Genomic DNA, 15,297 nt, shown 5'->3' on the forward strand with positions numbered 1-15,297 from the left:
ACTTTATGCATGTCGACCGGCTAACCCTACACCTGTAGCCAGGGGTGTAGCCTCGCTTGTGTTGCTGCAACGTAGCAAACGGGGGTGTTTCATACAGATGCTCAAGGGTACCGTTTGCATAAACTCCTTACGAAAGCGTCAGTTACGACGCATTGAGATGAGAATGTGTTGGACACACAATGTGGAACAAGATCATAGGTACTTCTCAAATTGATCTGAAAAATCCACATTCCCATTAAAACACCCACATACAAATACTTTGAGCTGAAATCAATGTAAGCATCTTTATTCAACACTCCTTTTCCATGCTTACCATTGCAGGGAGGGGTGACAGACGTTAACGGTAACAACGCATTTTTAAAAAGCGTCATTGGTTGCATTCAAAGCAATATGTTTACATCCAATTTAAGTTAGGATGTTAACAAATAAATCAGACAATGCTCAAGCAATTTGTTGATATTCCTAAAGTTGTGGTCTTGACTGGTCATGAAATAAAATCCTGAGTCGAGTCCGAGACAAGACCAAGTTCATCAAAAAGTGGTCTTAAGAATGTTTGAGACCAAGACCGGGCTTGAGTACTACAACACTAATGGAGAGGCATAAGACATAACAATTTCACAGATGCTCATGCAAACACAAAACCTGCCATGTCCTAGAGGACATGTTTTTACTTGGGCCAAAACACCTTTAAGATGTATTATTTAGTGACATTGTGGTGGTCTTTGATCAGGACATGTTATTCAGCTTGCACATTGCACAAACTTCAAGAACTGCCCTTTTTGACTTACGTAATTACGCTGAAATCAAGAACATCCTGTCCCAAAATGCTGCTGAAAAACACATTTATTACTTCCAGGCTTGACTATTGCAATTCTTTACTAACGGACAGCAGAATTGAGTCGCTTAAGCTTCGCCAGCTGATCCTTATTCTAGCGCGTGAAATATAGAATAGAATAAAAAAATATCTGCCTACGTACAAAGCTGTCAATGGCCAGGCACTGTCTAACCTTAAAGAGCTCATCATACCTTACTGCCCCACTATAGCACTGCACACTCAAAATGCAGGGTTGCTTGTGGTGCCTAATGTCTCTAAGATTAGAGTGGGAGCCAGAGCACTCAGTTATCAAGTGCCTCTATTATGGAACCAGGTCCCAATTTGGGTTCAAGAATCAGACAACATCACCGATTTTAAGACTAGACTTAAGACTTTTCTGTTTGATAAAGCTTTTAGTTAGGGCACGATTGAGCAAACTTACAGTTATTAAATCGTTTTTATTATTTTATTTTGTTGATTTTATTCTGATTGTATTATCTTGTGTTTTATCATGTGCCATCTGTATTTTGTATTTGTATTTGATCCTACTCTGTTTTTATTTTGTAAAGTGTATTGGGACCATGTCTTTTGGTAATTTATGCACTTTAAAGAGAACTTGTTTGATTGATTAATTGGTAAAGTCAGGAACAAGTATCTTTATGTACTAGACAGGCGAAATACCTAACTACAATAAATAACAACAAACACTTCAAGAGAGTCTGAGTAAATGATTCCAGTATTGGTGCCACACCATTGCAACAGTCATTTGCCCATCATGGGGCCCAACCAAAAATGAGCTGTGGACCCCTAATGACTCTTTTTGTGGTAATATAATAATAAAAAGATGTGAACGGACGAGTGTTAGCAATCAGAGCACAGAGGAGAATTTAGAGATGAAGTTGTCAGGTGGTAGTGAATGTACAGTGGTGGTGGTAATTTGTGCACAAGTAAATGCTGCAGCTCCTCAAGACCAACAGAACTCTCATGTATTGTTTCCTAACTGCTGGGGGGAGTGTAGGGGGTTAGCTCCGAAGACAATATCGACTTCGGCCTTGTAGAGCCCTTTCAACTTCGTGAAGAGATATTGCCCCTCACCAAGAAAAACAAGCGGAGCCCAAGTTTCGACAGCCTCCCCTGAAAGCTTGCTGTGCTTCACCTTAAAGCCAAAGTTCAAGATATGAGTATTCAAATAAACTGGAAATACTGTATGTACTCGACAACAGAGCACAGGAAAGTGTATTGCCTCTGTGCCACTACATCATTATTTACCCAGATATCTGACCTCCACTTCAGATATCACTTGTAAAGATTTCTAGAGTTCCACTGAGCTTAACACAGAAGGGTAGCACCAGCTGGCATAGCTGCTATGGATTTAGTTTGTTCACCAATGACCTTGGCTGCATTAACCTGGTGCAACATGAAGTCATGACCGTCAAGCCAAATGGTGTGGGAAAACAACATAGTACTGTCCAACAGATACAACAGAGCTTGGAGGCATGACTGGCCATCCACAGCCACACATTAGGGCTGACCCCAAATTGTCAAAGATTCGATGCTTCGATGGGCGGAGCCTGATTTGACTGATCTCACAGCTGAAACTTCGCAGCGAAACAAGGATCATGCCATTTTGGCCATAAGGACTAGTTTTCTCCCAATAAGTTAATATACAGCCTATTACAATATACATTTCAACATTTACTGCTGTAAATAAACACTGTAAAAAGAATAAAACTTAAAGTGCGTAAATAAATCCAAAATTCTAATCCTAACCTGGGTCGTCAGTAGTAGCCAAAGCGTGTATGTGTGTAGTGGCAAAAGAGGAACACTTGGGTGACTGTGGCTCAGGAGATAGAGCGGGTTGCCCATTAATTGGAAGGCCGGCAGTTCAATCCCCGGCTCCTCCAGACTGCATGTTGAAATGTCCTGGGGCAAGATTCTGAACCCTGAATTGCCCCTGGGGACTGTTCCAGCAGTGTGTGAATGTTAATTTCTGTTTGAGCACTTAGGCTCAGAGTGTAAATGGTGGATGTAGTGTGAAAGTGCTTTGAGTGGACTATAAAGGCGAATTTGCATTCGCTCAAGAGCCCCAGCTTCACTGGTGTTATGCCGAGTTGTCTGCACCTCTTTCGGGTTAATTTATCACCGTTGATTAATCAGACAAAGAATATTTTATCGTTTTAAATAGCTGACAACTGTCGCGATGTGCATACAGTTGCAAAGCTCTGCACAAGACTGGTGAATGACAGGCGAGAGAGAGAGGGAGAAAAGGGTGTTGAAGAAGCCTCAGTTTAGCTGGAAATTTACAGTGTTGAATGTTGAATGAACAGAGACTGCAGCTCTGCAGCTTCTCAAGATTAACGCAGAGCTACCATGTGTAATCCTGTCTGGAAACAGGTACATTCAGATTATATAGAGAAAAAACTGATTTTGATTTAAGAGTCAATTTTTTGACCATGAGTACTTTTTGTTTAGTATCTATACTATTGCCGATAGAATTGGATGACTTATATTTGATTGAAATGTAGTTTCTTAGGTAACGTGTGATGCATTTTTTCCTTTCTAATTTCAAACCACTATGCTAATACAGCTCGCTAAACATTGGCTGACAGGAATGGGGAAGGTTGTTATACTTCTTTAAAGTGTTACAACCATCCACTATACATACAACTAGGGACTTTCTTGATTATAATATTTTACAGAGTCCCCTTTACAGTCTGGGCCCACCAAGCCTGCACTTCAGGGTTACCAGCATTCATTTGTTAGCTCTGTGACCAGTACTCCCCATTCACACATTGTTCAGATGTTGGCATATGTATCGGCACTCAATCTTTTCCATACTCCGTCTCTGCCGGTGGAGAGGGCAGAGAAGCATACAGGCAGCTTGTGAGTAGTGCCTGTGCGCAAGAAAAAGTCCCAATACGCCAAAGAGTAAACACAGACACACACCTCTTTTTTGTTAGACCTAAGGATGTACAAATATGTTTTTTACATTTTAGTAGTATTTATTAAGTATACTGTTAAATGTGTTCCCACACAAGGTCAGTAAACAGGGTAGGCGGCTATTTAGGACTCTGCTGTTAATTGAATTGTTAAACTGTCACCTGTCACCTGATATTTGTGTTTCCTTTTCCAAGACATTTTCTCAAATAGCCCCAAAATACCCCCCCCCCCCCCCCCCCCCCACACACACACACAGTTCTCACCTTTAATTTGCCTCTAGGGACTGAACAGCTCACAGTGTAGTTCATTACTCAGCCTCTGCCGTATCACTGCAATCAGAGGTGCTAAAAAATCAAGATCCAACATGATGCAGCCTCCAGAATACATGGTGTAGTCATTGCTAAGAGACCCAACCTTCATCAATGTAAACAGCTTTTTTAGTTGAGAGCTTAAAGAGTTAGTTCACCCAAATCACACACAAAAATACACTTTTATCAGTAACATCTATTTTTTCATGGCAGACTGACTACAGTGTCCAGCCGTACAGATAGTTTTGGTTTTATTTGTCCAGGTGTCTGGGAACTCTGGATAATCATCATACCTCTGTCTCCCTGTGTTCTCTACCACTAACAGTCCCTACGTAAACATTTTTTTATGTAGTGAAGTCTCTGTGAAATCCTGGGTAACTCGGACATGAATTCTGGAAGTGAGGGGAACTCAGAAGATTTTGATTGATTTGGATCTTTGATTCTCGGTCGGTAAAATAAACTTCTTCTAGAAGCACATTTGTGAGGTCAGACACAGATGTTGGACGTGAAGGTCTGGATCGCAGTCTCCGCTGTAATTCATCCCAAAGGTGTTCCATCAGGTTGGGGTCGGGACTCTGTGCAGGCCAGTCAAGTTCCTCCACATCAAACTTGCTCATCCATGTCTTGATGGACCTTGCTTTGTGCACTGGTATGCAGTCATGTTGGAACAGGAAGAGGCCATCCCCAAACTGTTTCCAAAACGTTGGGAGCATGAAATTGTCCTAAATGTCTTTGTATGCTGAAGCATTAACAATTTATTTCACTGGAACTAAGGGGCCAAGCATAACCCCTGAAAAACAACCCCAAACCATAATCCCCCCTCCACCAAACTTTGTACAGTCCCCTCCAAAAGTATTGGAACAGTAAGGCAAATTCCTTTGTTTTTGTTGTTCACTGAAGACATTTGGGTTTAAGATCAAAAGATGAGACAAGACAAGAGTTCAGAATTTCAGCTTTAATTTCCTGGAAGGGAAAGATTATTTCCATTTCTCTCTCCTTCTCCCTCTCCTTCTCCCTGGGTCCCGTTCTACACAATTTAAGAATGCTGAGCTTGTAGCGGGGAGAGGGAGGAGCGTGAGCGCTGTTAATGGAGTTTCGCGATTACCGACGCGATTGAAACTTGTTCCCCTTCGAGGGAACTCAAACTGCGTCGGTTACGACACTATGGGAACGCCTCTAGGCGTAGCAGGTCTGAACGTGAATGAAATCACTCCAATCCTATTGGTTTGTTGCTAGAACGGTAAGGTGTGACGGAATAACCGGAGGAGTATAAAGCACACCTGTACACACTCATCATTAGCTTTTTTCTATTCAGCAGGCGCTCTGTATGTTGTTTGAAGAAAGCTCCAGTCCTACAAGCAGTGTGTCTTACCTGAAGAAGAAGTCTACCAGCATGTCCGGCAACCAGATGTACAGAAGGTGTGTTTTTTCTTGCCCTCGGTACATCACGGATGGAGATTCTCATGAGATGTTAGTCTCATGTTTGGAGATGGAGCACGCCCGGGCAGCTCTCGAGGGGGCTGCCTGCGCCCGTTGCGAAGCCCTTTCCGTGCGGGTACTGAGGTACAGCATGGCTCTCTTATACGAGGATGGCGGGATGTGTTCTCCCCCTGGTGCGGGCCCAGCGGCTTCACTCATGGGGTTCACAGCGTGATCTGTCGGAGGATTTCGGGACAGCTGAGGCTTTTTCCCGACCTTCATCCGCTGGCTCTGACGCTTCCTTTCCTCGTTCGGGAGCCCGTTTCTCGGATTCTCCCGCTCACGGTTTGGATCCGGAGACGCTGCAGCAATCCGACTCCGAGGAGGTGGACGTGCTCAGCGTAGTGGACGATGACTTCCTGTTGTCCGGGCTGCGTCATCAGGCGGCGCCCGACTATGACGTGCTGCTCGAGGTGGTGACTAGAGCTGTGGCTAAGCTCAACATCAACTGGCCACAGGAGGAGCAGACACCACAGGCTAGTGGTAAGCTTGATGAAAGGTTTCTTAAGCACCACGCGCCACCTCCACGCCGGTCTCTGCCATTCTTTCCTGATTTACATGATGAACTGAGTAAATCATGGGGCAGACCCTTCTCTACACGGCTTTCCACACCCCGATCTCTGAACTACAGTAATGTGATAGGGGTTAGGGAGCGTGGTTATGGGAGGATGCCTCGGGTGGAGGATGCACTTGCGAGCTATCTCTCCCCTCGACCTGGAGAAGCCGGCGTTACCCTCCAAGCCATGTCGCACCACATCTATGCTCCACCACCCCCTTTGGGGCTGGTTCCGTTGGCCGGTTCAAAACTCGCCCTCCAAAATTCAACGAGGTGGTTTGGACTGTGGTCCGCCCGGAGCAAGGTCCGGTGTTGGGACAGGAAGTTCTTACTCTGCTGAGGAAAGGGGCCGTGGAACGTGTCTCCCCCCCAGACAGAGACGCCGGTGCTACAGCCGGTACTTCATAGTCCCCAAGAAGGACGGAGGGGCTGCGCCCTATTTTGGATCTGCGGGTTCTAATCAGTCTCTGAGGAGATTCAGGTTCAAGATGCTCATCATCCCCGCCATCGTGACGCACATCCAATCCGAGGATTGGTTCATCACGATAGATCTAAAGGACGCCTATTTCCACGTCTCCATCCGTCCTTCTCACAGGAAGTTCCTGAGGTTCGCCTTCGGGGGTGTGGCTTACCAGTATCGGGTCCTTCCATTCGGCCTGGCACTTTCCCCTCGCACATTCACCAAGTGTATGGATGCAGCACTGGCCCCGCTGAGGCTCCAGGGCATCCGGATTTTCAACTACCTCAGGGTAGAGATGGCCTCTGGAGCGTCTGAGCACAGCCTCCTTCAGTATCCTACGTTGGAAAGCGGAGGTTTTTGATCGGGATGACGGCCGCCGATCAGGCCCAGCGGCAGACCAGCAGCCCAGCCGGGGAGATGTAGCCGGTGCAGAAGATGCAACAGTGTCGGCAGGCACTGTCCACCGAAAGAGATCCATATCAGGGAGACTCGAAGCCGCAGGTGCATCTGCTGGATGGACCGGAGTGTCGTCAGACAGTGCTGCATAGCGGTTGGAGAGGCCGATGTGCGGAGGAGAGGCCTCTCTTGCAGCCACAGACCACCACTTCAGCCCAGGTTGACTGAGGAGTCGAGCAGGAGGAAAGCCTGGTAAGGCTAGAGGGGTCCCATAACACGGTGTCCTGGATGTTAGCGGAAACAATCTGTTTGGCTTGTACTGAAGCCACATCCATAAAGCCAGTCAGCAGGAAATCTTTCTCTTTGAGTTCCTCTGAAAGTCGTTGGATGTCTTCCATAAGGTCAGCAATCTTTTTGTTCGCTTTCTTAAGGAGTGTGCAGTCCTCATGGGGCAGAGTTATCTCGGCTAGCATAGCCACCGGAGCTGTGTTGTGGTCAGTAGTGTTGATAGCGTTTTTACAGTCATCTAGCTTAAAATCCATGTCGGATGACTAAAATCCTTGACCCACGTAAAACTCAAGTTAAAAACTTAAGTTAAATAAAAAGGATATAAAAAATGTAACGAAAAAGTGTCTGCTGTGTGCTTGGTGTGTTTTTTGCGTCTGTCTCTGTGTTCTGGTTTTTTCCCTCATGTTCTGAGACTGCTGGTGGGAGTGGTCGCTGGTGCTCCTGTCTACTCATCTGGGCTCATCTATTCAATCAAGCACACCTGTTCCAAATCCTGCAATCTACTCACCCATGAAAGCCAGACCAACCTTCCAGTCCCTGCTGGATTGCTGTACCACTCAGTACGAGCATATGCCAGCCAACCTTTGTCTTGAGCTTTCTGAATCTTGTCTGTCTTTTGAGATACTGAGAGTTAACTAGTTTTTTCTGTCTCGACCGCAGAGTACCAGCCTGGACCCGTACTCTGATTACTCACCTGCACCACGAGACCCAGAGCACTGGAACCCGGACCCCAAATCCTCTGACCAACTAGAACATCAACCGCCCAGCCCACATCTGTTTGCACTGGTTTTGAATTAATTCTTCTATTTGAGCTGATACTCTGGTCTGCTTTTGAGTTCTGGCCCCCGGTCCTGACAGCGAAGCCTATACGAAATAGAATTGACACAAAGCTGCTTCTTCTCAAAAATGTTGATGTTTATTGTAATTCGTCCCTGGCATCTAGGGAATGTGCGACTAACACTGTTAGTCGCACATTCCCGCACAAGCGTTGTAATGTAACGCTTTGACCCCCGGCTTGGCTATCATTAAAAGTCTGGAAACTGACAGTACTCGTACTGTCATTTAACATTACAGAGTAACGCCTCTTACCTTCCCCTTAACCATCTCTGAAGCAGGAGTTGCGATTTGGCTAGGTTATAAAAATAGCTGTGTTAGGTGGGCCTACATACAATTTTGCTCTATAGTAGAGACACCTTCATATTCACCAATACTGGTGGTCAAAAACAGCTTGGAGCACAACCGAGTGACAACCTTTTCTGTTAAATAGGAAGTTGGGTTGTGCTCTGGGGCCTTGACAGGTATGTGTGTTCTGTCAACAGGTGACATCCACCGCCCATCAAAGCTAGTTAATACATCTCAAAGCCTTTGTCCCTTGGGCAGTTCAACACAGTGGCCAAACACAGACCTTAGTGATAAGAGATGAAACATTGTCCTGTACCCAGACCCATCCTACCAAAACGCAACTGCCAAAGACACTGACAACCGAGTATTTCTTCGTGACAGCGCAGGTCCCAACTTGTTGATGTAGTCGAACAAATTTCAGCTCATTCTGATGGGCAGGGAGGTCCCAGAAAAAGAGCTATATTGCCAAACACATTTACTTACAGCAGTGCAAATATTAGTTTATTTGATAAAAGTCCTGAATATTAATTACTTCACAGTGTACTTTGTTAAAGGGTTGTTTTTTACATGATCTCTTTCCCAAAGGCCGTAACTAGTGCTGTTGTCACTAGAGTCCATACATCAGCCAAAACAAAACAAACACAACCTGTTACACCAGAGAGTGATGAAGATGCAGATGCAGAGTATAACGCATAGAGTGAGAGAGAAGGAAGATTAGTGTGAAAGAGAGAAGAGGGAACGAGGAGAGAGATAAATCAGCTGTGTGACAGAACTTTGCTGAGAAAGCTGTGTTTTCAGCAGCTTCTCCTCTCCTCCCCTCTCTCTGATGATGCAGAACCTGGAGGAAGCTGAACTCTGCTTTCCACAACTCCTCAACACCTCCTGCAAGAAGCACATTCGCCCTCAGGCTGAGGCAATGTTCATTTATATTGTGCTGTCCTCCATCTCTCTCCTCACTGTGGCCCTCAACCTGCTGGTCATCATCTCCATCTCCCACTTCAGGCAGAGATAAATGTCTTAGCATTGATAATGTTTTGTTGTAGTGAGATCTGAGCATTACATCCTGATGGTTTGATGAGACTTTTGTTTATTAACAGTGCTTAAAACAGCCACATTTACTATATTGATACACTGGAGTTTTAACTATCATTACTGCTTTTACAAAGACAATTACTTCTATTGGTGATAATGTTGTTTGTGTTTGTAACATTCACAGTGATGATATTCTCCCCCCTTCAGGCAGCTCCACACCCCCACCAACATCCTCCTCCTCTCTCTGGCTGTCTCAGACTTTCTCGTGGGCCTCCTTGTGATGCCGTTTCAAATCCTGTTAACAGAGCCCTGCTGGCTCCTGGGTGACCTTTTTTGTACTCTATGTTATCTTATAAACTTCATCAATATCTATTCCTCAGTGATTACCATGGTGCTCGTATCATTTGACCGTTATGTGGCTATCTGTGACCCTCTGCACTACCCCACCAAAATCACTGCAAAGAGAGTTAAAATCTGTGTTTACCTGTGTTGGGGTTACGCTGTTTTCTACAATGTTTTCTTATTATATGATCACCTAATACAACCAGGCAAGTATAATTCCTGCTATGGAGAATGTGTGGTTAACCTAATAGGAGCTGTTGACCTCCTTTTCAGCTTCATCATTCCCATCAGTGCCATCATCATTATGTATGTAAGAGTGTTTGCAGTGGCTATGTCTCAGGCTCGTGCCATGCGCTCCCATATTAGAGCAGTCACACTGAAGCGTTCAGCGACTGTAACAGCTAGGAAATCTGAGATGAAAGCAGCCAGGAGTCTTGCTGTTGTTGTTGCTGTGTTTCTCATGTGTTACTGTCCATTTTACTGTGTGTATCTCTCAGGCAATGACCTCGTAATCAGTCCATCATCTCAGCTTCTTATGGTTTCTTCGTTAATTTTGAATTCCTGTCTAAACCCTTTACTTTACGCCTTTTTCTACCCCTGGTTTAGAAAATCTGTTAAACTGATTGTTACACTTCAGATACTGCAGCCTCACTCATATGGGGCCAACATACTGTCGAGTGACTAACAGGAGACACATGAGCTTTTCTGTGAAGGAGGAAATGTGTTTTTATGTGCTGTTGCAGAATCACTGAAGTGAAGAGGACCCAGTCTGAACAAATACACAAATGCTATTTTATTTTCTATTAATGTGGTATTCATATATGCATTGATGTTATGTCCTCATCACAATTCAAGAACAGATGGTACTCTGGTAACTGATTATGTGATCTTTGCAGCAGAGTCCGTCTGCTATTTTCCAATATTCCAATGTCAGTAAAGTCAAACCAAGCCAGAAATGACTACATTTGTGTTGTGTTTTTGTGGGGGTTTGTTTCTGGTTTTATAGACATTTTCAAAAAGATGTCAGTTCAAAACTCACAATTTTAAATTTTTTAATATATAAACTATTAATAAATAAACATTATTGTCTATATTAAAAACGTCTCAACTTTTTATTTTTTGTTTTTAAAGCGAAATGATGTAAAACAAAGGGGTTAGGAGTTTGTCTGTTATAGTACATTGTAATGTCTGCATTATACCTACTATAATAAAAAAAAAATCAATTAATTATATTCCATTCAGAGTTTTTGATATTTGACACACAATTGTGACAGAAAATGCTTTCGATGCATTGATACAACTGAATTGGATATGTTATGTATTAAATCATGGTCTGTAAGAGGTTGGCCCAAACAAAACCACCTTGAGACCACAATGCAGATAAAACATGAGGTCATCTGACAGAGAAAGGAAAGTGTTGTGGAAAATAGGATATTTCCCTGTGCAGAAATGAAGAAGTAAATTGATTAAACAAAACTTTGCCTTTTGGTATATTTATAGAAGGAGGAAAACAAGGAAGTACATAAAACAAAGCAGTGCAGGGTCAGACGTCTACCACCTAGGGCAGTATGAGACATCTGGCCCTGAGCTGAGGACAAACATATAAAGCAGGGAGACTGCCTCCTCACACAGTGGCCTTAAACTCCACTTACCATGTTAATGGAGAGGCATAAGACATAATTTCACAAAGTGGTGACTTTAAGTACACAATGTTAGATATGTAATTGTCAGCATTAATATAAGATATCGATTTTCTGCCACCAAAGAATGAATGAAATATCTGGGGCAGAGACAAATAAAGATGCCTTCAATCAGGGATTGCTCTGCACAAAAAGTAAAGAATGTCTCCTCCTGAAAAAAACAATAAATACACTTATTTATATACATACATACACGTAAGCACCCAAGGAAATAATTCTGCAGTGAATTTTTTGAATTTGCGTCTGGGAGAATGCAAACAGCAGTAACAAGATAATAATGACAATATGATTTTCATCTTTATATATAGACTTCAACATTTGGGAATGTATCCATTAACCTTTACAGTATTTGAGCACAATGCATTGTCCATATAAACCCAGAGTCCACCAGGAGGACTGCAGTAAGCCTACTTGCCTGTCTACCTGCCCACACTCTTCCTGGTTCCTTCAACATTGGCTACCCCAGCTTTAAGTCCAAGCTTGGCCAGCAAAGAAATTCCTGCCCTCTGTCCTCTCCTCCTGCGATGATCACAGCACCCCCATGGTGCCAGGTCCTCTGCTCTATAATCCAACCCCAGCTTCCTTTTCTGATGACTGTATTCCTGTCATATGTAATACATGTTTCAGCAAGAAAGCTAAATACCCCAGATGAAAAACAAAAATGTTGAGTTTGAAGGAGCAACCGGCATTAGCGTCTGTTTGCACAGTCATTGCCAGAATCTCCTGATCCTGTCGATTGGAACAATCTTAGCAGCCCTGTGTCACAGTTTGTCTTGTCTGCTCTGTGTTTGTGATCTTGATCTCTGTTTCAGTCTGTTTTCCCGTCTCATTTTAAAATGGTCGGTCTCAGGTGTTTGTCTCATGTTTGTTCCTGTCTATTTCAGTTTTGGTCCGTTTGTCTGTTTGTTTTGTCCATGTGCTTGTTTATGTTTATTTTGTTACTGTCTGTGTCGGGTGTTTGTCTCGTGTTTGTTCTTCTATGTTCTAGATTTCGGTCTATAGGTTCTCTCAGTTTGGTCAGAGTGTCTTGCATTTGGGTTTACAACCTGCAACTGTGCCTGAGCACATGGCAACTATCCTGACATTTATCTCAAATCAAATCAAACATAATAGAATGTTTAAAGACTTTTTTTAAAGAAGTGATCAGAATAAAAATGCAGCAAAGTTTGAAAGAGCTACCACTTGCTGCATCTACATGCACCGCTGCTAAATGTGTTATTATGTTATACCAGGTCACTGATTAGCGGATCACGGGCCGTATCTAGACCCAGACACCGTTCTCTCCGGACCTGGACCCACAGCCGATCTATTATTGAGAATTACTATGACGGAGCATTTATATTTTTAACCAAACATCTCATGTGATGCTGCTCAGACAATCAAACCTGTGCATTCTGATAAGCACTGCAAGTCTGCAAGTGAGAACACACAAGAGAGCGAGGAGACAAAAGAGAAAAGAGATTTCATGTGGCTTCTAACTAGGGGTGGACAGGTAATCTGGCATACCGGGCAAATGCCTGATGGGCCGACGCACCTTTGGGGCTGATATACAGGTGCTGGTCATATAATTAGAATATCATCAAAAAGTGAAACTTCATTCCACACAGACTGATATATTTCAAGTGTTCATTCCTTTTCATTTTGATGATTATAACTGACAACTAATGAAAACCTCAAAATCTGTATCTCAGAAAATTAGAATATTGTGAAAAGGTTCAATATTGAAGACACCTGGTGCCACACTCTAATCAGCTAATTAACTCAAAAAACCTGCAAAGGCCTTTATGGTCTCTCAGTCTAGTTCTGTAGGCTACACAATCATGGGGAAGACTGCTGACTTGACAGCTGTCCAAAAGACCACCATTGAAACCTTGCACAAGGAGGGCAAGACACAAAAGGTCATTGCTAAAGAGTCTGGCTGTTCACAGAGCTCTGTGTCCAAGCACATTAATAGAGAGGCGAAGGGAAGGAAAAGATGTGGTAGAAAAAAGTTTACAAGTAATAGGGATAACCGCACCCTGGAGAGGATTGTGAAACAAAACCCATTCAAAAATGTGGGGGAGATTCACAAAGAGTGGACTGCAGCTGGAGTCAGTGCTTCAAGAACCACCACGCACAGACGTATGCAAGACGTGGGTTTCAGCTGTTGCATTCCTTGGGCCACATTTTCTTGGCAGAGGGTGTGGCCATTAACCCCAGTACAGTCCAGAAGCTGCAGGAGTGACCAACATCACTCCAGGATATCCTCCGATTTGTCAGCTTTCTGAATCTTTCTGTCTGCTACTAGATTGGAGATCTGACATTTCACTGATAAACCACAGAGTTGCAGAACATTAGGCTTCATAATCAATGATGGTTTTTATGTTACATCCACACACACTGTCAAACTTAAAGTAGGACACCCCCCCAAACGCAATTGCACCACACGCTTCATGCCATGGGCTTAAAATAGGGCCCAAGCTGTCCGTTCTGCTGAAAAACAATTTGGTGTTTGTGGTCTACCCTGGCTCTGTAAATGGGAAACAAACACAGTAGCTCAGACCAAGCAACACAACACTATTCCAGCTGTTCCAGTATTGCCCACGTACATTCAGTTTACTTTCTAGTTCACTAAGGTCTGGAACTGGTGGGCTGGCTCTGGGACCTTCTTGTCCTCTCTGCATGTTAGCATAGTGACAGTTTGCTCATCCACAACTTAGCTAACTTTACTTAGATTACTTGCGGTGTTCACTTTGTATCATGGTATTTGTCTGTTGCAACTTCTCCCGCTCCTACCGTCAAGAACTTAAATTCCATCCCTCTGTCCCCTCAGTTTCAGCATTCACCAAGATCTCCCACACAACTACCAGCGTACTTGGATGTAGGTCATGGGATAAGGCTGAGTGCAGTGGCAGGTAGTAGAGGCATGGACCCAAATGCAGACAATACACAAGGAAGGTGCAGTTCAAAACATTTATTAACTCAAAAACCTAACTGAAACATGCTTACATGGGATCACAAGGTAAAGTCCAAAACTGAGGAAAAGGCAAAATAATCCAGAGCACTGGCAGAGTATGCCAATGGCAGACCAGAACTCTCAATATTAGACAATAAGAACCAGACAAAGACTAAACAAAACTGAGGGCTTATATGCACACAGGAAAACGAGCAGGGAGGGAACACAGCTGAAACACATCAGGTAATCAACAAAAGGAAACAAAGCTAGACAAGGACACATGAGAACTGAATGCTACAAAGTAAAACAGGAAGTAAAGCACACAGGAACACACCAGGACAGATCTACCAAAGTAAAACACAAAACATTGAAAGACCGCAAATCGGGGCAGGGAACGGAGCCAGGATCAAACAGGAGACAGGACTACACTAAAACCTGAAGACACAGGACTAAGGACTCGAACAGGTAAAAATTATGCAGATAAAACATAAGAATAAACTAAGCTACAAGACAAGACAAGCCAAGCCAAGCACTGGACTAATAACTGACGCAACGAACTAAAACACAGGACTAAGAACTAAGAGATGAGACAGATACTAAACTAAAACATGCGAATGAATAAAATAAAAAACAAGCCAACACAGAACCAAAAACAGACTTAAACAGGAAAACATGAACACAAACCACATTCCTAACAATGTAGGCCCGTTCCACACTCCTGCGCACCGCAGAGCACTTTCAACACTGCACCCCGTTACACTACAGGGCAGTGATCTCGGTTGTATACACTAAATCTGCCCCTCAGAGTGGAGTCCAAGAAGTTGGCTCCGCAGTTCAAGGGACCATTTCCTAAGATCATCTCTCAAAGGTCATGAATCTGGTGGCTGTATGCCTCCGTCTCCCTCAATTTAAAGTCCTCTCCAAA

The 15,297-nt window shown here is 43.7% G+C and overlaps 1 protein-coding gene across 1 annotated transcript; it reads left to right on the top strand.

Annotated features, from left to right (window-relative positions):
* The first annotated feature begins 9,169 nt into the window (after window positions 1-9,169).
* On the top strand, window positions 9,170-10,759 carry LOC119906111 (trace amine-associated receptor 13c-like). Its single transcript, XM_038723635.1, has 2 exons — window positions 9,170-9,365; window positions 9,603-10,759. Exons 1-2 carry the CDS (start codon window positions 9,190-9,192, stop codon window positions 10,420-10,422), a joined length of 996 nt encoding a protein of 331 aa, XP_038579563.1. The 5' UTR covers window positions 9,170-9,189; the 3' UTR covers window positions 10,423-10,759.
* Window positions 10,760-15,297: the final 4,538 nt, after the last annotated feature.

The sequence above is a fragment of the Micropterus salmoides genome, unplaced genomic scaffold (assembly GCF_014851395.1).
Source record: "Micropterus salmoides isolate LMB-PRFRI ecotype aquatic unplaced genomic scaffold, ASM1485139v1 Ms_hic_scaffold_16, whole genome shotgun sequence".
Classification (NCBI taxonomy): domain Eukaryota; kingdom Metazoa; phylum Chordata; class Actinopteri; order Centrarchiformes; family Centrarchidae; genus Micropterus; species Micropterus salmoides.